This window comes from Salvelinus namaycush, chromosome 19, assembly GCF_016432855.1.
Source record: "Salvelinus namaycush isolate Seneca chromosome 19, SaNama_1.0, whole genome shotgun sequence".
NCBI classification, from domain to species: domain Eukaryota; kingdom Metazoa; phylum Chordata; class Actinopteri; order Salmoniformes; family Salmonidae; genus Salvelinus; species Salvelinus namaycush.
The window spans coordinates 9,010,899-9,037,202 of NC_052325.1; the positions used below are offsets into that span (position 1 = coordinate 9,010,899).

Consider the following 26,304-nt stretch of genomic DNA (forward strand, 5'->3'; position numbering starts at 1 on the left):
CTGTTCCTGCCCCTGTTCCTTTTCCTGTTCCTGTTCCTGCCCCTGTTCCTTTTCCTGTTCCTGTTCCTGCCCCTGTTCCTGTTCCTGCCCCTGTTCCTGTTCCTCCCCCTGTTCCTGCCCCTGTTTCTGTTCCTGCCCCTGTTCTTGCCCCTGTTCCTGCCCCTGTTCCTGCCCCTGTTACTGTTCCTCCCCCTGTTCCTGCCCCTGTTCCTGCCCCTGTTCCTGTTCCTGCCCCTGTTCCTTTTCCTGTTCCTGCCCCTGTTACTGTTCCTCCCCCTGTTCCTGCCCCTGTTCCTGCCCCTGCCCCTGTTCCTGTTCCTGCCCCTGTTCCTGTTCCTGCCCCTTTTCCTGTTCCTGTTCCTGCCCCTTTTCCTGTTCCTGCCCCTTTTCCTGTTCCTGTTCCTGCCCCTTTTCCTGTTCCTGCCCCTTTTCCTGTTCCTGCCCCTGTTCCTGCCCCTGTTCCTGCCCCTGTTCCTGCCCCTGCCCCTGTTCCTGCCCCTGTTCCTGCCCCTGTTCCTGCCCCTGTTTCTGTTCCTGCCCCTGTTCCTGTTCCTGCCCATTTGATAATGGGCCATGTTAGTAAAGACAATATTGAGAAAATTGAGAATAGTCTGATGGGTGAAAATAGGATCACTTGATGAGAGAACAGCTGTGCAGCCTGAGGCAAGGAACAGAGCACAAGCTTTTATTTTGTGACTTTCTCAAATCATCAATAGTCTATAGTCGTATCATGCAGCCCATATATGTTTTGATTTCTAAGGCATTCTAAGGTTTGTATCATTCACATCTAAGTTGCCAAATAACTCTAAATAACCCCCTCTGAAATCTAGCCCATACCAGTGGAAACCCCCTCTGAGATCTAGACCAGACCAGTGGAAACCCCCTCTGAGATCTAGCCCAAACCAGTGGAAACCCCCTCTGAGATCTATCCCAAACCAGTGGAAACCCCCTCTGAGATCTAGCCCAAACCAGTGGAAACCCCCTCTGAGATCTAGCCCAAACCAGTGGAAACCCCCTCTGAGATCTTGCCCAAACCAGTGGAAACCCCCTCTGAGATCTAGCCCAAACCAGTGGAAACCCCCTCTGAGATCTAGCCCAAACCATTGGAAACCCCCTCTGAGATCTTGCCCAAACCAGTGGAAACCCCCTCTGAGATCTAGCCCAAACCAGTGGAAACCCCCTCTGAGATCTAGCCAAACCAGTGGAAACCCCCTCTGAGATCTAGCCCAAACCAGTGGAAACCCCCTCTGAGATCTAGCCCAGACCAGTGGAAACCCCCTCTGAGATCTAGCCCAGACCAGTGGAAAACCCCTCTGAGATCTAGCCCAGACCAGTGGAAAACCCCCTCTGAGATCTAGCCCAAACCAGTGGAAACCCCCTCTGAGATCTAGACCAGACCAGTGGAAACCCCCTCTGAGATCTAGACCAGACCAGTGGAAACCCCCTCTGAGATCTAGCCCAAACCAGTGGAAACCCCCTCTGAGATCTATCCCAAACCAGTGGAAACCCCCTCTGAGATCTAGCCCAAACCAGTGGAAACCCCCTCTGAGATCTAGCCCAAACCAGTGGAAACCCCCTCTGAGATCTAGCCCAGATCAGCAGAGCTTTGTCCAGAGAACAACTGGAAACAGACCTGTCATTTTTGATTTTCATTTCTCCTTCCCTGCAGGCCTCTGTTCAAAGATGCATCAGGGACGTTGGACAAAAGTGGTCGTTTCTCCGCCATCTACAGACAGGACAGTAACAAGCTGTCCAACGACGACATGTTTAAACTGCTGGCTGACTTCAGAAAGTTAGTAACTCCTACTGTCTGCATTCTTTGCTGACTTTGGTTCATCGTACAAGTACATCGCATCACGTTGAGAATATTGAATTTATTCTTGTTTAGTCTGAATGATTAAAGTGTTTTAACAGTGGGTATTTTGTGAGCTGATTCCCATAGGCAGGATTTTTTGGGCTGAAGAGATTCTCTTTCACAATGAAAGCCTGTATCGCAGATGTTTTCTCACCTTTACAAACATTTGGTTTTTCCTCTTGGGTTCTGTCTGTTCACAGAGTAGTTTCCAGGCAGTTTGCCTGTTTTCCATCAGATCCTCCTAGGTAGATGATAACAAAGGCATTAACCAGTACTTATTATGCTTCTTCTCCTTAGGCCAGAGAAGATGGCCAAGCTCCCTGTAATCTTAGGAAACCTAGACGTTACCATTGATGATGTTGCCCCTGACTTGACAAGTAAGCCCTCCAAATTCAACACACACTGAAAGATGGAAGCTGTTTCTCTTCAACTCAGATTGGTCTGATTGTCTGTCGGCTATTTTTTTGTCCCCCCCCCCCCCCCCTGTCTGTCCTGTCTCTGTCGCTGTGTGTAGATTGTATTAGCTCATCCTATATTCCTGTGAAGACTTTTGATAGCAGTGAGAAGACGAACATCTTCTTTGAAGTGGAGGAGTTTGTTCCCTACATAGCCAAGTGCTCCCAGCCGTTCACCATCTACAACAATCACCTCTATGTCTACCCCAGGCACCTGAAGTACGACAGCCAAAAATCTTTCGCAAAGGTACAGTCACAAAGACACAAACTGCTCAGTTTGATCAAGATACACAACTCTTGTGTTGCTAGATGTTTTTAATGTTTTACATTTTATTTAACAAGGCAAGTCAGTTAATAACAAAATTCTTATTTACAATGGCGGCCTACCTCGGCCAAACCCGGACGACGCTGGGCCAATTGTGCGCCACCCTATGGGACTCCCAATCACGGCCGGATGTGATACAGCCTAGAATGGAACCAGGGTGTCTGTAGTGACGCCTCTTGCACTGAGATGCAGTGCCTTAGACCGCTGTGATACAGCCTGGAATGGAACCAGGGTGTCTGTAGTGACGCCTCTTGCACTGAGATGCAGTGCCTTAGACCGCTGCGCCACTCGGGAGCCTAAAAAGATACTTGATTACATGTAACAATTTGTTACGAGAGACTACTAAATATCATGATATTACTTTTCCAACGTTACTATAGATGTGTCCAGCAGAAATGTGTTTCCCTCTAGCATCTCCACGTGGGTCAGCTTTTATTCTGTTTATTCTGTCTGCTCTCTCCTCAGGCTAGAAACATAGCTGTCTGCATCGAGTTCAAGGACTCTGACGAAGAGGAGGCTGTTTCGCTCAAGGTAAGCTACCACTCATATGACTCCTTCTCAGCAGAGTTCATCGGATGCCACAGTGTCGTTTGGTACAAGAGGAACAGTATACCACTCAGGGGAATAACATTTTAGTTTTTAGTTTTCCTTTATTTAACTAGGCAAGTCAGTTAAAAACAAATTCTTATTTACAATGACAGCCTACCCGGGGAACAGTGGGTTAACTGCCTTGTTGAGGGGCAGAACGACAGATTTTTACCTTGTCAGCTCGGGGATTCAATCTTGCAACCTTTCGGTTACTGGCCCAATGCTCTAACCACTAGGCTACCTGCCACCCCAGGTAGCCTAATAACAAAATTATTGTTATTATTACCCACAGTGCATCTATGGTCGACCAGGAGGACCCCTGTTTACAGAGAATGCCTCTGCTGCAGTATTACATCACCAGCACAGCCCAGAGTTTTATGATGAGGTACTGATGGGATTTCTATTTGATTTAATTCATGCTCGCAGTCGACCAGACTGAATCATGCAGAATGCACAGTTACATTTTAAACAATACTTTAGAGTAAGTAGTGAGTAGACGAAGCAGTGGCAGCGTGTATTCTAACCCTGTCTGTTCCCGTTCCTCAGTTTAAGATTGAGCTTCCCACTCAGCTCAATGAGAAGCACCATCTGCTCTTCACCTTCTTCCACGTCAGCTGTGACAGCAACAGCAAGGCCAGCACCAAGAAGAGAGACGTGGTGGAGACACAAGGTAGACACCAGACCCAGGATACAGACCCATGTGACTCAGGCCTACATCCAGTCTTAAGCCATCCAAATGAATTCTCCCCAGTATAATGATGGATGATTTGTGCCAGTTTCCATTCTTCCCTATACTCCCAGTGCTGGGTCACTGTTAGGTATAACACTGTCTGTAAGCTGACTGCCAGTCCTGTCTCTCATTGTCCTTGTCTGTCCTCAGTGGGTTACGCCTGGCTCCCTCTGCTGAAGGATGGCAGGGTGATCATGAATGAGAGTCACGTCCCGGTGGCTGCCAACCTGCCCACTGGCTACCTCAGCTGTCAAGAGGTTATCAGCAAGGTAGCTCTCCCTTCAGACACACACACCCACACACACACAAGACACACATACACACACACAGTCTTGCGCAGCTAACCTTGTGGGGACATACAATTCACTCCCATTCAAAATCCTATTTTCCCTAACCTCTAAACCTAACCTTAACCCTAACCTTAACTTTAACCCAAAAATCTAACCTTAACCCTAAACCATATTCTAACCGGAACACTAATTCTAACCTTAACCCTAAACCCCTAGAAATAGTATTTGACCTCGGGGGGACTAACAAAATGTCCCCAGTTGGTCAAATCTTTGTTCTGGTCCCCACAAGTATAGTTAAACACATCCACACAAGACACACACACACACACACACAAGACACACACACACACACACACACACACACACACACACACACACACACACACACACACACACACACACACACACACACACACACACACACACACACACACACAAGACACACACACACACACACACCCTATGGCTTCCTTTCCCTTTCCCGTGGCTCCTTTCCTTTATCCCCACACATCTGAAAGAACATAACGGTTTTAAAGAAAACGGATTTAAACCAATCCAGTCATTTTCTATCAGTAATATGTAACCTGTAAGTGTCTGTGAAAGAAAGTAGTGGAGGAAAGAGAGAGCCACAGAACCTTTCTGAGTGGTACGCTGCCTTACAAGGGGCTTGTTGTCTGCCTCAAGGTTGTGTGAGATGTCATTATCTCAGCCAATCAGGGAAAGTGAAAGCACACAGCAGTGGGACTTAACAATGTTAAGCTAATTGTGTGGGAAATACATGGCTGAGTTAATGACTGGTGTTTAGTTGTTTCAACTTGAGCTTTAATTCTCTTCTCTGTATTGTATTGTACCCACCTAGAGTACACTAAATGCCCTTTACTTTACTATACTGTAGGTTAATCCAATACACCACCTTTGTAGTATGATAACCTGTGACTTTGTTTTTACTATTGTTAAAATGTGTCCCATGCAGCAGCATCCTGAAATCAAATGGGTGGATGGAGGCAAGCCTTTGTTCAAGGTGTCCACTCACCTTGTCTCCACTGTGTACACTCAGGTTGGTTTCATTTCTCAGATAAGTTCAGTGACGTAACTGATCCAGGGTTTTTAAATGCATGATCTCCACCTCCTCTTCTAGACATCTGTTTTTTTTCTAACATCTCTACTTCTCCTCTCTGTAGGATCAACATTTGCACCATTTCTTTGCCCACTGTCAGAGCACAGAGTCTGCAGCCCAGGTGACAGGAGGAGAGCTGGTCAAGTATCTGAAGGTAAAGCATGGTCAGTGACGGTGGCACCTCCGTGGGCGTGACCAGGATGTGTGAAGACATGTCTGACTGGGGTCTGAAAGACATGACCAGGATGTGTGAAGACATGTCTGACTGGGGTCTGAAAGACATGACCAGGATGTGTGAAGACATGTCTGACTGGGGTCTGAAACACATGACCAGGATGTGTGAAGACATGTCTGACTGGGGTCTGAAACACATGACCAGGATGTGTGAAGACATGTCTGACTGGGGTCTGAAAGACATGACCAGGATGTGTGAAGACATGTCTGACTGGGGTCTGAAAGACATGACCAGGATGTGTGAAGACATGTCTGACTGGGGTCTGAAAGACATGACCAGGATGTGTGAAGACATGTCTGACTGGGGTCTGAAACACATGACCAGGATGTGTGAAGACATGTCTGACTGGGGTCTGAAACACATGACCAGGATGTGTGAAGACATGTCTGACTGGGGTCTGAAAGACATGACCAGGATGTGTGAAGACATGTCTGACTGGGGTCTGAAAGACATGACCAGGATGTGTGAAGACATGTCTGACTGGGGTCTGAAACACATGACCAGGATGTGTGAAGACATGTCTGACTGGGGTCTGAAAGACATGACCAGGATGTGTGAAGACATGTCTGACTGGGGTCTGAAACACATGACCAGGATGTGTGAAGACATGTCTGACTGGGGTCTGAAAGACATGACCAGGATGTGTGAAGACATGTCTAACTGGGGTCTGAAACACATGACCAGGATGTGTGAAGACATGTCTGACTGGGGTCTGAAACACATGACCAGGATGTGTGAAGACATGTCTGACTGGGGTCTGAAACACATGACCAGGATGTGTGAAGACATGTCTGACTGGGGTCTGAAACACATGACCAGGATGTGTGAAGACATGTCTGACTGGGGTCTGAAACACATGACCAGGATGTGTGAAGACATGTCTGACTGGGGTCTGAAACACATGACCAGGATGTGTGAAGACATGTCTGACTGGGGTCTGAAACACATGACCAGGATGTGTGAAGACATGACCAGGATGTGTGAAGACATGTCTGACTGGGGTCTGAAAGACATGACCAGGATGTGTGAAGACATGACCAGGATGTGTGAAGACATGTCTGACTGGGGTCTGAAAGACATGACCAGGATGTGTGAAGACATGTCTGACTGGGGTCTGAAAGACATGACCAGGATGTGTGAAGACATGTCTGACTGGGGTCTGAAACACATGACCAGGATGTGTGAAGACATGTCTGACTGGGGTCTGAAACACATGACCAGGATGTGTGAAGACATGTCTGACTGGGGTCTGAAAGACATGACCAGGATGTGTGAAGACATGTCTGACTGGGGTCTGAAAGACATGACCAGGATGTGTGAAGACATGTCTGACTGGGGTCTGAAAGACATGACCAGGATGTGTGAAGACATGTCTGACTGGGGTCTGAAAGACATGACCAGGATGTGTGAAGACATGTCTGACTGGGGTCTGAAACACATGACCAGGATGTGTGAAGACATGTCTGACTGGGGTCTGAAAGACATGACACCTGTTGTTGTGTGCCGAATAGGGTAGCTTGAGAGAAAACACATTCATTTATCCATTCTGGATCTCGATCTCCCTCCAACACCTGTCACCCATCACTCTCTCTGCCATCCAGGCTGTCTGATTTACCCAGGATGTTTATAAGTCAGTGCTTGTTTACTCAGGCCTGGGTGGGACAATGCTAGCATTACCCTCGGCTCCAGTCCACAGGTGCTCTCTACATTTCCCTCCTCTGAACACTGACATGAGCAGAGACACATATTCAGATGGATCTCTGGGGTTCTCATGTAAACACACTATTCCACACAAACAATGGTCACCCAAGGCCAGGTCTAGCAGAGAGTGTTTCCCTGGCAGGTTGTCAGATAACTTGGCAGGCCTTGGCCCGTACAGAGTGATGCACCAACGGGGCGCTCAGGAACTAACTCGTAGGTGTGTGTGATTAACCTGCTTGTTCTCAATTGTGTCCTGTTATTCTTTGCTGCTTCCGTTTCCTCTTACGCAACTGTGTGTTTGGTTTCCGCCCCTCTTGGTGAGATGCAACTTTCACCTCCTCATCAGAGACTGATTAGAGCCGGCTTGGGAGTGCATGTTTACTGTACGCCACCAAGCACTTAGATTGAAGCTGTTTCTAATTTCATCTTTCCTTGCGAATAATTTCAACATAAGTCAGGTCTGTTAATGCAGTTAAGCCTGTCTTTGATGTGCTTGTGGATGACATTCTGCAGGATCAGCATTTTGACTCAGGGAAATACAAGGCCTTCAACGTGTTAGTAACCCTATTCTCTTCCCTCCTCAGAGTCTACACGCTATGGAGAGTTCTGTGATGATACACTTCCTGCCCACCACTCTCAACCAGCTCTTCCGTGTGTTGACCAGTGCCACCCATGAGGAGGTGGCTGTCAACGTCACCAAGTCAGTAGTGTTAGTCTGTGTCCCAAAATGGCACCCTATTCCCCCACAGGGCTCTGGTCAAAAGTAGTGCACTATATAGGGAATAGAGTGCCACTTGGGAAACTCCCATAGACATATGTTCTAATTGGGTTCTCTGTGAGGCCTGAGTATTGACCTGCTCTTACATCTGCTTTCTGGCCCATTCAGAGTCATGATTCACATTGTTTCCCAGTGCCACGAAGAGGGGCTGGAACACTACCTACGATCATATGTCAAGGTAAGCATGGTACTGGTCCATTTGTCATATGTCAAGGTATGCATGGTACTGGTCCATTTGTCATATGTCAAGGTAAGCATGGTACTGGTCCATTTATAATATGTCAAGGTAAGCATGGTACTGGTCCACTTGTCATATGTCAAGGTATGCATGGTACTGGTCCATTTATAATATGTCAAGGTAAGCATGGTACTGGTCCATTTGTCATATGTCAAGGTAAGCATGGTACTGGTCCATTTATAATATGTCAAGGTAAGCATGGTACTGGTCCATTTGTCATATGTCAAGGTAAGCATGGTACTGGTCCATTTGTCATATGTCAAGGTAAGCATGGTACTGGTCCATTTATAATATGTCAAGGTATGCATGGTACTGGTCCATTTGTAATATGTATTTTGGTATTTTATTAGGATCCCCATTAGCTGTTACAAAAGCAGCAGCTACTCTTCCTGGGGTCCACACAAAACATGAAACATAATACAGAATGACATAATACAGAACATCAATAGACAAGAACAGCTCAAATACAGAACTACATAAAAAAAATTCAAGGCACATGTAGCCTACATATCAATGCATACACACAAACTATCTAGGTCAGATAGGGGAGAGGCGTTATGCCGTGAGGTGTTGCTTTATCTGTTTTTTGAAACCAGGTTTGCTGTTTATTTGAGCAATATGAGATGGAAGGAAGTTCCATGCAATAAAAGCTCGATATAATACTATACGCTTTCTTGAATTTGTTCTGGATTTGGAGACTATGAAAAGACCCCTGGTGGCATGTCTGGTGGGATAAGTGTGTGTGTCAGAGCTGTGTGTAAGTTGACTAGGCAAACAATTTGGGATTTTCAACACATTGTTTCTTATAAAAAGAAGTGATGCAGTCAGTCTCTCTTCAACTCTTAACCAAGAGAGACTGGCATGAATAGTATTTATATCAGCCCTCTGATTACATTTAAGAGCAAAACGTGCCGCTCTGTTCTGGGCCAGCTGCAGCTTAACTACAGTGGCTTGCGAAAGTATTCACCCCCTTGGCATTTTTGCTATTTTGTTACCTTACAACCTGGAATTAAAATTGATTTTTGGGAGGTTTGTGTCATTTGATTTACCAACATGCCTACCACTTTGAAGATGCAAAGTAATTTTTATTGTGAAACAAACAAGAAATAAGACAAAAACCAGAACTTGAGCGTGCATAACTATCCACCCCCCCCCCCCCAAAGTCAATACTTTGTAGAGCCACATTTTGCAGCAATTACAGCTGCACGTCTCTTGGGGTATGTCTCTATAAGCTTGGCACATCTAGCCACTGGGACTTTTGCTCATTCTTCAAGACAAAACTGCTCCAGCTCCTTCAAGTTGGTTGGGATCTGCTGGTGTACAGCAATCCTTAAGTCCTACCACAGATTCTCAATTGGATTGAGGTCTGGGCTTTGACTAGGCCATTCCAAGACATTTAAAGGTTTCCCCTTAAACCACTCGAGTGTTGCTTTAGCAGTATGCTTTGGGTCATTGTCCTGCTGTTTGTCTTATCTGGAAGAGACTGACTGCATCACTTCTTCTTTTTATAAGAAACATTAATGTGTTGAAAATCCCAAATTGTTTGCATAGTCAACTTACACACAGCTCTGACAGACACACTTATTATGCTTCACTGTGGGGATGGTGTTCTCGGGTGATGAGAGGTCCTTGGGTTTGCGCCAGACATAGCGTTTTCCTTGATGGCCAAAAGCTACATTTTAGTCTCATCTGACCAGAGTACCTTCTTCCATATGTTTGGGGAGTCTCCCACATGCCTTTTGGCGAACACCAAATGTGTTTGCAAATTTTTTTCTTTAAGGAATGGCTTTTTTCTGGCCACTCTTCCATAAAGCCCAGCTCTGTGGAGTGTATGGCTTAAAATGGTCCTATGGACAGATACTCTAATGTCCGCTGTGGAGTTTGCAGCTCCTTCAGGGTTATCTTTGGTCTCTTTGTTGCCTCTCTGATTAATGCCCTCCTTGCCTGGTCCGTGAGTTTTGATGGACGGCCCTCTCTTGGCAGGTTTGTTGTGGTGACATAGTCTTTCCATTTTTTAATTATGGATTTAATGGTGCTCCGTGGGGTGTTAAAAGTTTCGGATATTTTTTTACAACCCAATCCTGATCTGTACTTCTCCACAACTTTGTCCCTGACCTGTTTGGAGCGCTCCTTGGTCTTCATGGTGCCCCTTGCTTAGTGGTGTTGCAGACTCTGGGGCCTTTCAGAACAGGTGTATATATACTGAGATCATGTGACACTGAGATTGCACACAGGTGGACTTTATTTAACTAATTGTGTGACTTCTGAAGGTAATTGGTTGCACTCGATCTTATTTAGGGGCTTCGTAGCAAAGGGGGTGAATACATATGCACGCACCACTTTTCTGTTTTACATTTTTTTAGCATTTTTTTAAACAAGTAATTTTTTTCATTTCACTTCACCAATTTGGACTATTTTGTGTATGTCCATTACATGAAATCCAAATAAAAATCCATTTAAATTACAGGTTGTAATGCAACAAAATAGGAAAAACGCCAAGGGGGTGAATACTTTTGCAAGGTACAGTAGGTCTTTCCTTGCAGCACTGGACCACACGACTGGACAATAATCAAGATTAGACAAAACTAGAGCCTGCAGAAGTTGCTTTTTGGAGTGTGGTGTCAAAAAAGCAGAGCATCTCTTTATTACGGCCAGATCTCTACCCATCTTTACAACCATTGAATCTATATGTTTTGACCATGACAGTTTACAATCTAAGGTAACACCAAGTAATTTAGTCTCCTCAACTTTTTCAACAGCCACACCATTCATTACCAGATTCAGCTGAGGTCTAGAACTTAAGGAATGATTTGTACCAAATACAATGCTCTTAGTTTTAGAGATGTTCAGGACCAGTTTATTACTGGCCACCCATTCCAAAACAGACTGCAACTCTTTGTTAAGGGTTTCAGTGACTCCATTAGCTGTGGTTGCTGATGCGTATATGTTTGAATCATAAGCATACATGGACACACATGCTTTGTTTAATGCCAGTGGCAGGTCATTGGTAAAAATAGAAAAGAGTAGAGGGCCTAGAGAGCTGCCCTGCGGTACACCACACTTTACATGTTTGACATTAGAGAAGCTTCCATTAAATATAACCCTCTGAGTTCTATTAGATAGAGAGCTCTGAATCCACGATATGACAGAGGTTGAAAAGCCATAACATTTTTTTTCAGCAACAGGTTATGGTCAATAATATCAAAGGCTGCACTGAAATCTAACAGTACAGCTCCCTCAATCTTTTTATTATGAATTTCTTTCAACCAATCATCAGTCATTTGTGTCAGTGCAGTACATGTTGAGTGCCCTTCTCTATAAGCATGCTGAAAGTCTGTTGTTCATTTGTTTACAGAGAAATAGCATTGTATTTGGTCAAACACCATTTTTTCCAACAGTTTGCTAAGAGCTGGCAGCAAGCTTATAGGTCTGCTGTTACAACCAGTAAAGGCCGCTTTACCACTCTTGGGTAGCGGAATACTTTGGCTTCCTTCCAGGCCTGATGACAAAGGCTTTCCTCTATGCTCAGATTAAAGATATGACAGATAGGAGTAGCTATAGAGTCAGCTACCATCCTCAGTAGCTTTCCATCGAAGTTGTCAATGCCAGGAGGTTTGTCATTATTGATCGATAACAATAATCTTTCCACCTCTCCCACACTAACTTTACAAAATTCAAACTTGCAATGCTTTTCTTTAATTATTATTTTTTTTATTCGTGAATACAATTGCTCACTGTTCGTTGTTGGCATTTCCTGCCTAAGTTTGCCCACTTTGCGAATTAAATAATCATTCTAATAATTGGCAACATCAAATGGTTTTGTGATGAATAAGCCATCTGATTCGATGAAAGATGGAGTTGAATTTGTCTTTCTGCCCACAATTTCATTTAAAGTACTCCAAAGTGTTTTTCCATCATTCTTTATATCATTGATCTTGGCTTCATAATACAGTTTCTTCTTCTTTTTGTTGCGTTTAGTCACATAATTTCTCAATTTGCAGTAAGTAAGCCAGATAAGCATGGTACTGGTCCATTTGTCATAGGGCACAATTACCTACTGTGTAGTTGTAGAACATGATGTTCTTTTCTCCCTCCCTGGTTCAGTATGTGTTTAAGACCGAGCCATACACATCCTCTACCACGAGAACAGTTCACGAGGAGCTGGCCAAAGCCATGACTGCAATTCTAAAGCCTTCCACAGACTTCCTCACCAGCAACAAATTGCTCAAGGTAATGAACAGCACAGCAATAGGGTGAAGAAGGGTTTTCTGGACATTTACATCAAGTTTCATGTTTGCATTGATTTGTATTTGTTTCTGTATCTCTGTTTCGTAGTACTCGTGGTATTTCTTCGAAGCCTTAGTGAAGTCCATGGCACAGTACTTGATTGAGAGCAGTAAAGTGAGGGTAAGTCTGTTGTGACACTTGACTACGCCAAGTCTTCATTTTTTCTATGATATAAATGTCAGCTTATGAGTTTGAGCTCCTAACATGCGCAGCAGTGTGGGCTGCCACAGTCCTCACACAGAATAAAGCACAGCCATGTCTCATAACTAACCATCACTTCAATGCTATCCACAGCAGTCTCCCCTAACCAACCATAGCCCTGAGTTTCCTCCCTGACATGGCCATGTATAATCAGGAAGCTGCTGTAGGAACCATTACTCTCCCTCAGGAGTGTGCCACACTGAACAGAGGAAAGAGGGAGTTTCCATTAAGGGTTGCTCCCTCTACTGTGGTTCTGTGGTGGCTCACTGGGATGGCCTCCCTCTAGGAATAGCTGTGGTGGGGTCAGAAACACAACCTGGGATGGCCTCTCTCTGGGAACAGCAGTGGTGGGGTCAGAAACAAAACAGCAATGTGTTGTTGGAAGTGTGTAGCTCCTCGAGGACCAAATTGAAGTGTTGCATAGTACTTTCATATGTTATCCTCTGGGCACTTCTGGAATCCTAACGCAAAATCAATCTCACAGTAATAGCTGTGACAGTAACAGCTGTGACAGTAACAGCTGTGACAGTAACAGCTGTGACAGTAACAACAGTAACAGCTGTGACAGTAACAGCTGTGACAGTAACAGCTGTGACAGTAACAACAGTAACAGCTGTGACAGTAACAAAGGTAACAGCTGTGACAGTAACAACAGTAACAGCTGTGACAGTAACAACAGTAACAGCTGTGACAGTAACAACAGTAACAGCTGTGACAGTAACAACAGTAACAGCTGTGACAGTAACAAAGGTAACAGCTGTGACAGTAACAACAGTAACAGCTGTGACAGTAACAGCTGTGACAGTAACAACAATAACAGCTGTGACAGTAACAACAGTAACAGCTGTGACAGTAACAAAGGTAACAGCTGTGACAGTAACAAAGGTAACAGCTGTGACAGTAACAACAGTAACAGCTGTGACAGTAACAAAGGTAACAGCTGTGACAGTAACAACAGTAACAGCTGTGACAGTAACAAAGGTAACAGCTGTGACAGTAACAACAATAACAGCTGTGACAGTAACAACAGTAACAGCTATGACAGTAACAAAGGTAACAGCTGTGACAGTAACAACAGTAACAGCTGTGACAGTAACAGCTGTGACAGTAACAACAATAACAGCTGTGACAGTAACAACAGTAACAGCTGTGACAGTAACAACAGTAACAGCTATGACAGTAACAAAGGTAACAGCTGTGACAGTAACAACAGTAACAGCTGTGACAGTAACAGCTGTGACAGTAACAACAGTAACAGCTGTGACAGTAACAGCTGTGACAGTAACAACTCTGACAGTAACAACAGTAACAGCTGTGACAGTAACAGCTGTGACAGTAACAGCTGTGACAGTAACAACTCTGATAGTAACAGCTGTGACAGTAACAGCGCTGACAGTAACAGCTGTGACAGTAACAACTCTGATAGTAACAGATGTGACAGTAACAACTCTGATAGTAACAGCTGTGACAGTAACAACTGTGATAGTAACAGCTGTGACAGTAACAACTCTGACAGTAACAACTCTGATAGTAACAACTCGTCTCTGTTTCTCAGCTGTCCAGGAACCAGCGTTTCTCGGCCGGTTTCCACCACACGGTGGAGACCCTGGTCAACATGATGATGCCCCACATCACCCAGAAGTACAAGGACAACTTGGACGCAGCCCGCAACGCCAACCACAGCCTGGCTGTCTTCATCAAGGTCAGCTGGCGCCATCTGATTGGCTAGACGGGCACACTTGGTCATCCTTGTACTCTACTGAAATAATCATTTTCTTCCTGTTTCCACAGCGCTGTTTGACCCTCATGGACAGAGGCTTTGTCTTCAAGCAGATCAACCACTACATCCACTGCTTTGTGCCAGGAGACCCCAGGGTAGTTCTCATGATGATATGATTATGTTGAGTTATTACAATACCTTTCATATTTCCACCACTATACCTTAGGAGTAACACTTATGTACATGGAATCTTGTTTTCAGACTCTGTTTGAGTTCAAGTTTGAGTTCCTGCGTGTCATATGCAATCACGAGCACTACATCCCCTTGAATCTGCCCATGCCTTTTGGAAATGGGAGGATACAGAGATTTCAAGGTGAGCAAAATAGAATATACAGTATGAAGGTATACCAGGGCTGTATGAGATACTTCTATCTGTACTAACCTAAAACCATAATGCTTTTATACAGTAATATGATGTTGGGAAAGCTGTCTGCCAAAGTTGAAGGATCCTGTCCATTTTAGTGTTCAATCAATCAATCAATCAAATGTATTTATAAAGCCCCTTTTACATCAGCCGATGTCACAGAGTGCTATACAGAAACCCAGCCTAAAACTCCAAACAGCAAGCAATGCAGGTGTAGAAGCACGGTGTCTAGGAAAAACTCCCCAGAAAGGCAGGAAGCTAGGAAGAAACCTAGAGAGGAACCAGGCTCTGAGGGGTGGCCAGTCCTCTTCTGGCTGTGCCGGGTGGAGATTACAACAGAACATGGCCAAGATGTTCAAATGTTCATAGATGACCAGCAGGATCAAATAATAATAATCACAGTGGTTGTAGTGTTCAGAGTGTTTTAAATTGCTTTTCCATCTCATCAAACTCAAGTACACTACCTACAGTGCATTCAGAAAGTATTCAAACCCAGGTTGTCATTATGGGGTATTGTGTGTAGACTGCTGAGGAAATGTTTCATTTGATCCATTTCAGAATAAGACTGTAACGTAACAAAATGTGGAAAAAGTGAAGGGATGTGAATTATTTCCTATTGCACTATATGCTGTCAAAGTTCTGATAGACCACTACCTATACTGTCCTGATAGACCCCTACCTATACTGTCCTGATAGACCTATACTGTCCTGATAGACCCCTAGCTATACTGTCCTGATAGACCCCTACCTATACTGTCCTGATAGACCCCTACCTATACTGTCCTGATAGACCACTACCTATACTGTCCTGATAGACCACTACCTATACTGTCCTGATAGACCCCTACCTATACTGTCCTGATAGACCCCTACCTATACTGTCCTGATAGACCCCTACCTATACTGTCCTGATAGACCCCTACCTATACTGTCCTGATAGACCCCTACCTATACTGTCCTGATAGACCACTACCTATACTGTCCTGATAGACCCTACCTATACTGTCCTGATAGACCCCTACCTATACTGTCCTGATAGACCACTACCTATACTGTCCTGATAGACCCCTACCTCTACTGTCCTGATAGACCCCTACCTATACTGTCCTGATAGACCACTACCTATACTGTCCTGATAGACCCCTACCTATACTGTCCTGATAGACCACTACCTATACTCTCCTGATAGACCCCTACCTATACTGTCCTGATAGACCCCTACCTATACTGTCCTGATAGACCACTACCTATACTGTCCTGATATACCACTACCTATACTGTCCTGATAGACCACTACCTATACTGTCCTGATATACCACTACCTATACTGTCCTGATAGACCACTACCTATACTGTCCTGATAGACCCCTACCTATACTGTCCTGATAGACCTCTACCTATACTGTCCTGATAGACCCTACCTATACTGTCCTGATAGACCCCTACCTATACTGTCCTGATAGACCCCTACCTATACTGTCCTGATAGACCACTACATATACTGTCCTGATAGACCCCTACCTATACTGTCCTGATAGACCCCTACCTATACTGTCCTGATAGACCCCTACCTATACTGTCCTGATAGACCACTACCTATACTGTCCTGATAGACCACTACCTATACTCTCCTGATAGACCTATACTGTCCTGATAGACCACTACCTATACTCTCCTGATATACCCCTACCTATACTGTCCTGATAGACCACTACCTATACTGTCCTGATAGACCACTACCTATACTGTCCTGATATACCACTACCTATACTGTCCTGATAGACCACTACCTATACTGTCCTGATAGACCACTACCTATACTGTCCTGATATACCACTACCTATACTGTCCTGATAGACCACTACCTATACTGTCCTGATAGACCTATACTGTCCTGATAGACCTATACTGTCCTGATAGACCCCTACTTATACTGTCCTGATAGACCTATACTGTCCTGATAGACCACTACCTATACTGTCCTGATAGACCCCTACCTATACTGTCCTGATAGACCCCTACCTATACTGTCCTGATAGACCCCTACCTATACTGTCCTGATAGACCACTACCTATACTGTCCTGATAGACCACTACCTATACTGTCCTGATAGACCCCTACCTATACTGTCCTGATAGACCACTACCTATACTGTCCTGATAGACCCTACCTATACTGTCCTGATAGACCCCTACCTATACTGTCCTGATAGACCACTACCTATACTGTCCTGATAGACCTATACTGTCCTGATAGACCTATACTGTCCTGATAGACCCCTACTTATACTGTCCTGATAGACCTATACTGTCCTGATAGACCACTACCTATACTGTCCTGATAGACCCCTACCTATACTGTCCTGATAGACCCCTACCTATACTGTCCTGATAGACCCCTACCTATACTGTCCTGATAGACCACTACCTATACTGTCCTGATAGACCACTACCTATACTGTCCTGATAGACCCCTACCTATACTGTCCTGATAGACCACTACCTATACTGTCCTGGTAGACCTATACTGTCCTGATAGACCCCTACCTATACTGTCCTGATAGACCCCTACCTATACTGTCCTGATAGACCCCTACCTATACTGTCCTGATAGACCCCTACCTATACTGTCCTGATAGACCCCTACCTATACTGTCCTGATAGACCCCTACCTATACTGTCCTGATAGACCCCTACCTATACTGTCCTGGTAGACCTATACTGTCCTGATAGACCTATACTGTCCTGATAGACCCCTACCTATACTGTCCTGATAGACCTATACTGTCCTGATAGACCTATACTGTCCTGATAGACCACTACCTATACTGTCCTGATAGACCACTACCTATACTGTCCTGATAGACCTATACTGTCCTGATAGACCACTACCTATACTGTTCTGATAGACCTATACTGTCCTGATAGACCACTACCTATACTGTTCTGATAGACCCCTACCTATACTGTCCTGATAGACCCCTACCTATACTGTCCTGATAGACCACTACCTATACTGTCCTGATAGACCTATACTGTCCTGATAGACCCCTACCTATACTGTCCTGATAGACCTATACTGTCCTGATAGACCCCTACCTATACTGTCCTGATAGACCCCTACCTATACTGTCCTGATAGACCCCTACCTATACTGTCCTGATAGACCACTACCTATACTGTCCTGATAGACCTATACTGTCCTGATAGACCCCTACCTATACTGTCCTGATAGACCTATACTGTCCTGATAGACCCCTACCTATACTGTCCTGATAGACCACTACCTATACTGTCCTGATAGACCCCTACCTATACTGTCCTGATAGACCCCTACCTATACTGTCCTGATAGACCCCTACCTATACTGTCCTGATAGACCACTACCTATACTGTCCTGATAGACCCCTACCTATACTGTCCTGATAGACCTATACTGTCCTGATAGACCCCTACCTATACTGTCCTGATAGACCTATACTGTCCTGATAGACCCCTACCTATACTGTCCTGATAGACCTATACTGTCCTGATAGACCCCTACCTATACTGTCCTGATAGACCTATACTGTCCTGATAGACCACTACCTATACTGCCCTGATAGACCTATACTGTCCTGATAGACCCCTACCTATACTGTCCTGATATACCTATACTGTCCTGATTGACCACTACCTATACTGTCCTGATATACCACTACCTATACTGTCCTGATAGACCCCTACCTATACTGTCCTGATAGACCTATACTGTACTGATAGACCCCGACCTATACTGTCCTGATAGACCACTACCTATACTGTCCTGATATACCACTACCTATACTGTCCTGATAGACCACTACCTATACTGTCCTGATAGACCCCTGCCTATACTGTCCTGATAGACCTATACTGTCCTGATAGACCTATACTGTCCTGATAGACCTATACTGTCCTGATAGACCCCTACCTATACTGTCCTGATAGACCTATACTGTCCTGATAGACCTATACTGTCCTGATAGACCACTACCTATACTGTCCTGATAGACCACTACCTATACTGTCCTGATAGACCTATACTGTCCTGATAGACCACTACCTATACTGTTCTGATAGACCCCTACCTATACTGTCCTGATAGACCCCTACCTATACTGTCCTGATAGACCCCTACCTATACTGTCTTGATAGACCCCTACCTATACTGTCCTGATAGACCACTACCTATACTGTCCTGATAGACCACTACCTATACTGTCCTGATAGACCCCTACCTATACTGTCCTGATAGACCTATACTGTCCTGATAGACCCCTACCTATACTGTCCTGATAGACCACTACCTATACTGTCCTGATAGAGCTATACTGTCCTGATAGACCCCTACCTATACTGTCCTGATAGACCCCTACCTATACTGTCCTGATAGACCCCTACCTATACTGTCCTGATAGACCCCTACCTATACTGTCCTGATAGACCACTACCTATACTGTCCTGATAGACCCCTACCTATACTGTCCTGATAGACCCCTACCTATACTGTCCTGATAGACCACTACCTATACAGTCCTGATAGACCACTACCTATACTGTCCTGATAGACCCCTACCTATACTGTCCTGATAGACCTATACTGTCCTGATAGACCCCTACCTATACTGTCCTGATAGACCACTACCTATACTGTCCTGATAGAGCTATACTGTCCTGATAGACCCCTACCTATACTGTCCTGATAGACCCCTACCTATACTGTCCTGATAGACCCCTACCTATACTGTCCTGATAGACCCCTACCTATACTGTCCTGATAGACCCCTACCTATACTGTCCTGATAGACCACTACCTATACAGTCCTGATAGACCTATACTGTCCTGATAGACCACTACCTATACTGTCCTGATAGACCCCTACCTATACTGTCCTGATAGACCACTACCTATACTGTCCTGATAGACCTATACTGTCCTGATAGACCCCTACCTATACTGTCCTGATAGACCTATACTGTCCTGATAGACCTATACTGTCCTGATAGACCTATACTGTCCTGATAGACCACTACCTATACTGTCCTGATAGACCACTACATATACTGTCCTGATAGACCCCTACCTATACTGTCCTGATAGACCCCTACCTATACTGTCCTGATATACCTATACTGTCCTGATAGACCCCTACCTATACTGTCCTGATAGACCACTACCTATACTGTCCTGATAGACCCCTACCTATACTGTCCTGATAGACCTATACTGTCCTGGTAGACCTATACTGTCCTGATAGACCTATACTGTCCTGGTTGACCTATACTGTCCTGATAGACCTATACTGTCCTGATAGACCACTACCTATACTGTCCTGATAGACCTATACTGTCCTGATAGACCACTACCTATACTGTCCTGATAGACCTATACTGTCCTGATAGACCTATACTGTCCTGATAGACCTATACTGTCCTGATAGACCTATACTGTCCTGATAGACCTATACTGTCCTGATAGACCCCTACCTATACTGTCCTGATAGACCACTACCTATACTGTCCTGATAGACCCCTACCTATACTGTCCTGATAGACCCCTACCTATACTGTCCTGATAGACCCCTACCTATACTGTCCTGATAGACCACTACCTAGACTGTTCTGATAGACCCCTACCTATACTGTCCTGATAGACCACTACCTAGACTGTTCTGATAGACCCCTACCTATACTGTACTGATAGACCTATACTGTACTGATAGACCCCTACCTATACTGTACTGATAGACCTATACTGTCCTGATAGACCCCTACCTATTGTAACGGCAGTCCTCCTCCTCTTCATCTGAAGAGGAGGAGTATTGAGGGAACCAAGGCGCAGCGTAGTGAAATGACATATTTATTAAACGAAAACACGAACTTGACTAAACTAACAAAAACAACAAACGGTGTAGACAGACCTAAACGACGAACTTACATAAACCAAGAAGAACGCACGAATAGGAAAACATAGACTACACAAACCGAACAAACCGTAAACAGTCCCGCGTGGTGTACAGACACAGACACGGAAGACAATCACCCACACCGAACACTGTGACAACGCCTACCTAAATATGACTCTTAATTAGAGGAACGCAAAACACCTGCCTCTAATTAAGAGCCATACCAGGCAACCCAAAACCAACACAGAAACAGAAAACATAGAATGCCCACCCAACCTCACGTCCTGACCAACTAACACACATAACAAACTAACATAAATAGGTCAGGAACGTGACATAACCCCCCCCATAAGGTGCGAACTCTGGGCGCACCAGCACAAAGTCTAGGGGAGGGTCTGGGTGGGCATCTGACCACGGTGGTGGCTCAGGCTCCGGGCGAGGTCCCCACCCCACCATAATCAATCCTAACCTCCCTCTCCCCCTAAAAATGTCCACCCTCAATTTACCCCCACAAAATCCTTTTAGTAACATCAATGATATGGACAACACCGGGACAGAGAGATAAATCAACACAGAGGGATAGCACCAGACAGAGGGATAGATCAGAAAATAGATGTAGATCAAGATAGAGAGGGAGATCACGATAGAGGGGCAACTCCGGACTGAAAGGCAGCTCCGGACAGAGAGACAGCTCTGGACTGAGGGGCAGTTCTGGGTATATAGCCATTTCTGGCTGAAGGGCAGCTCCTGGCTGACTGACGAATCTGGATGCTCATGGCAGGCTGACGGCTCTCGACGCTCATGGCTGGCTGACGGCTCTCGACGCTCATGGCTGGCTGACGGCTCTCGACGCTCATGGCTGGCTGACGGCTCTCGACGCTCATGGCAGGCTGACGGCTCTCGACGCTCATGGCAGGCTGACGGCTCTCGACGCTCATGGCAGGCTGACGGCTCTCGACGCTCATGGCTGGCTGACGGCTCTCGACGCTCATGGCTGGCTGACGGCTCTCGACGCTCATGGCAGGCTGACGGCTCTCGACGCTCATGGCAGGCTGACGGCTCTCGACGCTCATGGCAGGCTGACGGCTCTCGACGCTCATGGCAGGCTGACGGCTCTCGACGCTCATGGCAGGCTGACGGCTCTCGACGCTCATGGCAGGCTGGCGGCTCTGGCAGATCCTGTCTGGTTGGCGGCTCTGGCAGATCCTGTCTGGTTGGCGGCTCTGGCAGATCCTGTCTAGTTGGCGGCTCTGGCAGATCCTGTCTGGTTGGCGGCTCTGGCAGATCCTGTCTGGTTGGCGGCTCTGGCAGATCCTGTCTGACGGGCGGCTCTAGCGGCTCCTGTCTGGCGGGCGGCTCTAGCGGCTCCTGTCTGGCGGACGGCTCTGTAGGCTCATGGCAGACGGGCGGCTTTGCAGGCTCATGGCAGACGGGCGGCTTTGCAGGCTCATTGCAGACGGATGGCTCAGACGGCGCTGGGGAGACGGATGGCTCAGATGGCGCTGGTGAGACGGATGGCTCAGATGGCGCTGGTGAGACGGATGGCTCTGGCCGGATAAGGCGCACTGTAGACCTGGTGCGTGGTGCCGGAACTGGAGGCACCGGGCTAAGGACACGCACCTTCATACTAGTGCGGGGAGCAGGGACAGGGCACACTGTACTCTCAAAGCCCACTCTATACCTGGTGCGTGGTACCGGCACTGGTGACACCGGGCTGAGGACAAGCACATCAGGATTAGTAGGGGGAGAAGATACAGTGTGTACAGGGCTCTGGAGACGCACAGGAGGCTTAGTGCGTGGTGCCGGAACTGGAGGCACCGAACTGGATACACGCACTACAGGGAGAGTGCGTGGAGGAGGAACAGGGCTCAGGAGACGCACTGGTAGCCTAGTGCGTAGTGTAGGCACTGTAGGTACTAGGCTGGGGCGGGGAGGTGGCGCCGGAAATACCGGACCGTGGAGGCGTACTGGCACTCTTGAGCATTGAGCCTGCCCAACCTTACCTGGTTGAATACTCCCGGTCGCCCGACCAGTGCGGGGAGGTGGAATAACCCGCACCGGCCTATGTAGGCGAACCGGGGAAACCATGCGTAAGGCAGGTGCCATGTATGCCGGCCCGAGGAGACGCACTGGAGACCAGACGCGTTGAGCCGGCCTCATGACACCTGGCTCAATACCCAATCTAGCCCTACCAGTGCGGGGAGGTGGAATAACCCGCACTGGGCTATGCACTCGTACAGGAGACACCGTGCGCTCTACTGCGTAACACGGCGCCTGCCCGTACTCCCGCTCTCCACGGTAAGCCTGGGAAGTGGGCGCAGGTCTCCTACCTGCCCTTGGCCCACTACCTCTTAGCCCCCCCCCAAGAAATTTTTGGGTGTTACTCACGGGCTTTTTGGGCTTCCGTGCCAGACGCGTTCCCTCATAACTCCGGTTCCTCTCTCTCTTTTCCTCCACTCTCCGAGCTGCCTCCAGCTGTTCCCATGGACGGTGATTCACTTTAGCCCATGGTCCTTCTCCGTTAAATATTTGCTCCCAACTCCACAAGTCCTGTATACTTCCCCGTTGCTCCAAATTACGCTGCTTGGTTCTGGATTCTTGGTGGGTGATTCTGTAAAGGCAGTCAATGTTGTTCTCCTCCTCAAACGAGGAGGAGCATGGATAGGACCAAGATGCGGATTGAGGGAAATAAGCCATCTTTTAATGAAAACAGCAAAACAATACACTACAAAACTACAAAACAACAAAACAACAAATGAGACTAACCTTCAACTGTCCTGTGAGGACACAGGAACAGACACGGAAGACAATCACCCACACCGAACACTGTGACAACGCCTACCTAAATATGACTCTTAATTAGAGGAACGCAAAACACCTGCCTCTAATTAAGAGCCATACCAGGCAACCCAAAACCAACACAGAAACAGAAAACATAGAATGCCCACCCAACCTCACGTCCTGACCAACTAACACACATAACAAACTAACATAAATAGGTCAGGAACGTGACACCTATACTGTCCTGATAGACCACTACCTATACTGTCCTGATAGACCCCTACCTATACTGTCCTGATAGACCACTACCTAGACTGTTCTGATAGACCCCTACCTATACTGTCCTGATAGACCACTACCTAGACTGTTCTGATAGACCCCTACCTATACTGTACTGATAGACCTATACTGTACTGATAGACCCCTACCTATACTGTACTGATAGACCTATACTGTCCTGATAGACCCCTACCTATACTGTCCTGATAGACCACTACCTATACTGTACTGATAGACCTATACTGTACTGATAGACCTATACTGTCCTGATAGACCCCAGTCTAACAGTTCAAACATCAACTCAGTGCTGCTGTTGTGTTGTTGTTTACATCATAGCAGATAGTTCACGTTTGGGACGTCCTCCTAACGTCTGTCTCCTGTTTGTCCTCCTCCCAGACCTCCAGTTAGACTACTCGCTGACAGACGACTTCTGTAAGAACCACTTCCTGGTTGGGCTGCTGCTGCGGGAGGTCGGCGGGGCCTTGCAGGAGTTCCGGGAGATCCGTCAGATATCCATCCACGTGCTCAAGAACCTGATGGTCAAGCACACCTTTGACGAGCGCTACACCTCCAAGGTAAGCAGCCCAGTCATCCCTGTCTCTTTCCTCTCTCGTCATTTAGTAATTCTTCTTAAAGGAAAAGGAAGTTTATTTCATCAGATTATCTCTATTTCAGAGTCAGCAGGCTAGGTTGGCCACCCTTTACCTGCCCCTGTTCGGTCTGCTCCAGGAGAACGTCCACAGGCTCAACGTGAAGGAAGTTTCCCCATTCACCATCAACTACTCCAACAACGTAAGGCTTCTATCTAGTGGCTAGCTACGACAACAACTCAAATCAACAGCGTAAGGCTGCCATCTAGTGGCTGGCTACGACAACAACTCAAATCAACAACGTAAGGCTGCCATCTAGTGGCTGGCTACGACAACAACTCAAATCAACAACGTAAGGCTTCTATCTAGTGGCTGGCTACGACAACAACACAAATCAACAACGTAAGGCTGCCATCTAGTGGCTGGCTACGACAACAACTCAAATCAACAACGTAAGGCTGCCATCTAGTGGCTGGCTACGACAACAACTCAAATCAACAACGTAAGGCTTCTATCTAGTGGCTGGCTACCACAACAACTCAAATCAACAGCGTAAGGCTGCCATCTAGTGGCTGGCTACGACAACAACTCAAATCAACAGCGTAAGGCTGCCATCTAGTGGCTGGCTACGACAACAACTCAAATCAACAGCGTAAGGCTGCCATCTAGTGGCTGGCTATGACCACAACTCAAATCCCTAACTGCAAAGACTTGATTAATGGTTCATTTTCCTTTCAGAATGGAAGAGATGATCCACTCTTGGGCAACACCGTGATAATGACGCCTCCGAGGTCCAGTACTTTTTTCGACAACAGTTTGCACAAGGATTTGTTTGGAGTCATCTCTGGCACCGGTGAGATTTCAGTCTCCTTTTGGCACCGACGTGAGATTCAACTCATGTTGTCCAGTGGTGATTGAGGGACATGAGGGTCATATATTTAACCGTGCTGACATGTCTATGTTCTTCAGCCTCCCCTCATGCATCCTCTACCCCCAACGTTAACTCTGTCCGCCACGCTGACTCCCGGGGCTCCCTAATCAGCACTGACTCTGGATACAGCCTTCATGAGAAGAGCAACGATAAGAACAACTCTCTGGACAAGGTACCGTGGACTCATACTACAGCCAGTGTCATGGACCATTACTTAAACATGATTATGTTGACTTATTATTGGTCAAATCACTGCAGGCTGAGATCTGCTCGACATCAGTTACTGAGGGTCTAACCAATGCCTGAGGACTGTAGCACATGGCTACTGCAGTGATGTTAGTCAGTTAATCTGTTAGTGTTAGTCTGCTAGTGTTAGTCTGTTAGTGTTAGTCTGTTAGTCAGTTAGTCTGCTAGTGTTAGTCTGTTAGTCTGTTAGTGTTAGTCTGTTAGTCTGTTAGTCTAGTCTGTTAGTCTGTTAGTCTAGTCTGTTAGTGTTAGTCTGTTAGTCTAGTCTGTTAGTGTTAGTCTGTTAGTCTAGTTAGGCTAGAAATTAACCTGGGTGGGGTCAATGTGAGTTTCAGCAGCTATTTAGTTGGTCATATTTAGGCCATAGATTTAGTTGAGGATGTTCCATGCATCGTTTTCAGTATTTTCTCAGACAGACACATACACCTGTTATACCATTGACAGTTATGAGGTTAGTGCCTGTTAACTTGTCATTGTACTATTGACTATTGACTCCTCCATCCACCTACCCACTACTGCTGCTGGCAGAAGGAGAATATCAGGCGGAGACACTCTGCCAATATGCTATGCTTATTTTCCGAACCCGAGGACTCCATTCGCTCCAAA

General features: G+C 46.2%; 1 protein-coding gene across 1 annotated transcript in view; it reads left to right on the forward strand.

Moving 5' to 3' along the window:
* Positions 1–26,304, forward strand: part of LOC120063680 (dedicator of cytokinesis protein 9-like) — a 111,377-nt gene that overhangs the window by 57,336 nt on the left and 27,737 nt on the right. The window contains exons 15-34 of the mRNA XM_039013976.1: positions 1,670–1,792; positions 2,153–2,232; positions 2,370–2,557; positions 3,101–3,166; positions 3,516–3,608; positions 3,770–3,893; positions 4,104–4,222; positions 5,217–5,300; positions 5,425–5,514; positions 7,881–7,996; positions 8,183–8,252; positions 12,417–12,542; positions 12,648–12,719; positions 14,356–14,502; positions 14,592–14,675; positions 14,782–14,893; positions 24,328–24,506; positions 24,607–24,728; positions 25,268–25,374; positions 25,491–25,624. Coding sequence (XP_038869904.1) covers positions 1,670–1,792; positions 2,153–2,232; positions 2,370–2,557; positions 3,101–3,166; positions 3,516–3,608; positions 3,770–3,893; positions 4,104–4,222; positions 5,217–5,300; positions 5,425–5,514; positions 7,881–7,996; positions 8,183–8,252; positions 12,417–12,542; positions 12,648–12,719; positions 14,356–14,502; positions 14,592–14,675; positions 14,782–14,893; positions 24,328–24,506; positions 24,607–24,728; positions 25,268–25,374; positions 25,491–25,624 — 2,236 coding nt within the window. The remainder of the gene's footprint in view (positions 1–1,669; positions 1,793–2,152; positions 2,233–2,369; positions 2,558–3,100; positions 3,167–3,515; positions 3,609–3,769; positions 3,894–4,103; positions 4,223–5,216; positions 5,301–5,424; positions 5,515–7,880; positions 7,997–8,182; positions 8,253–12,416; positions 12,543–12,647; positions 12,720–14,355; positions 14,503–14,591; positions 14,676–14,781; positions 14,894–24,327; positions 24,507–24,606; positions 24,729–25,267; positions 25,375–25,490; positions 25,625–26,304) is intronic.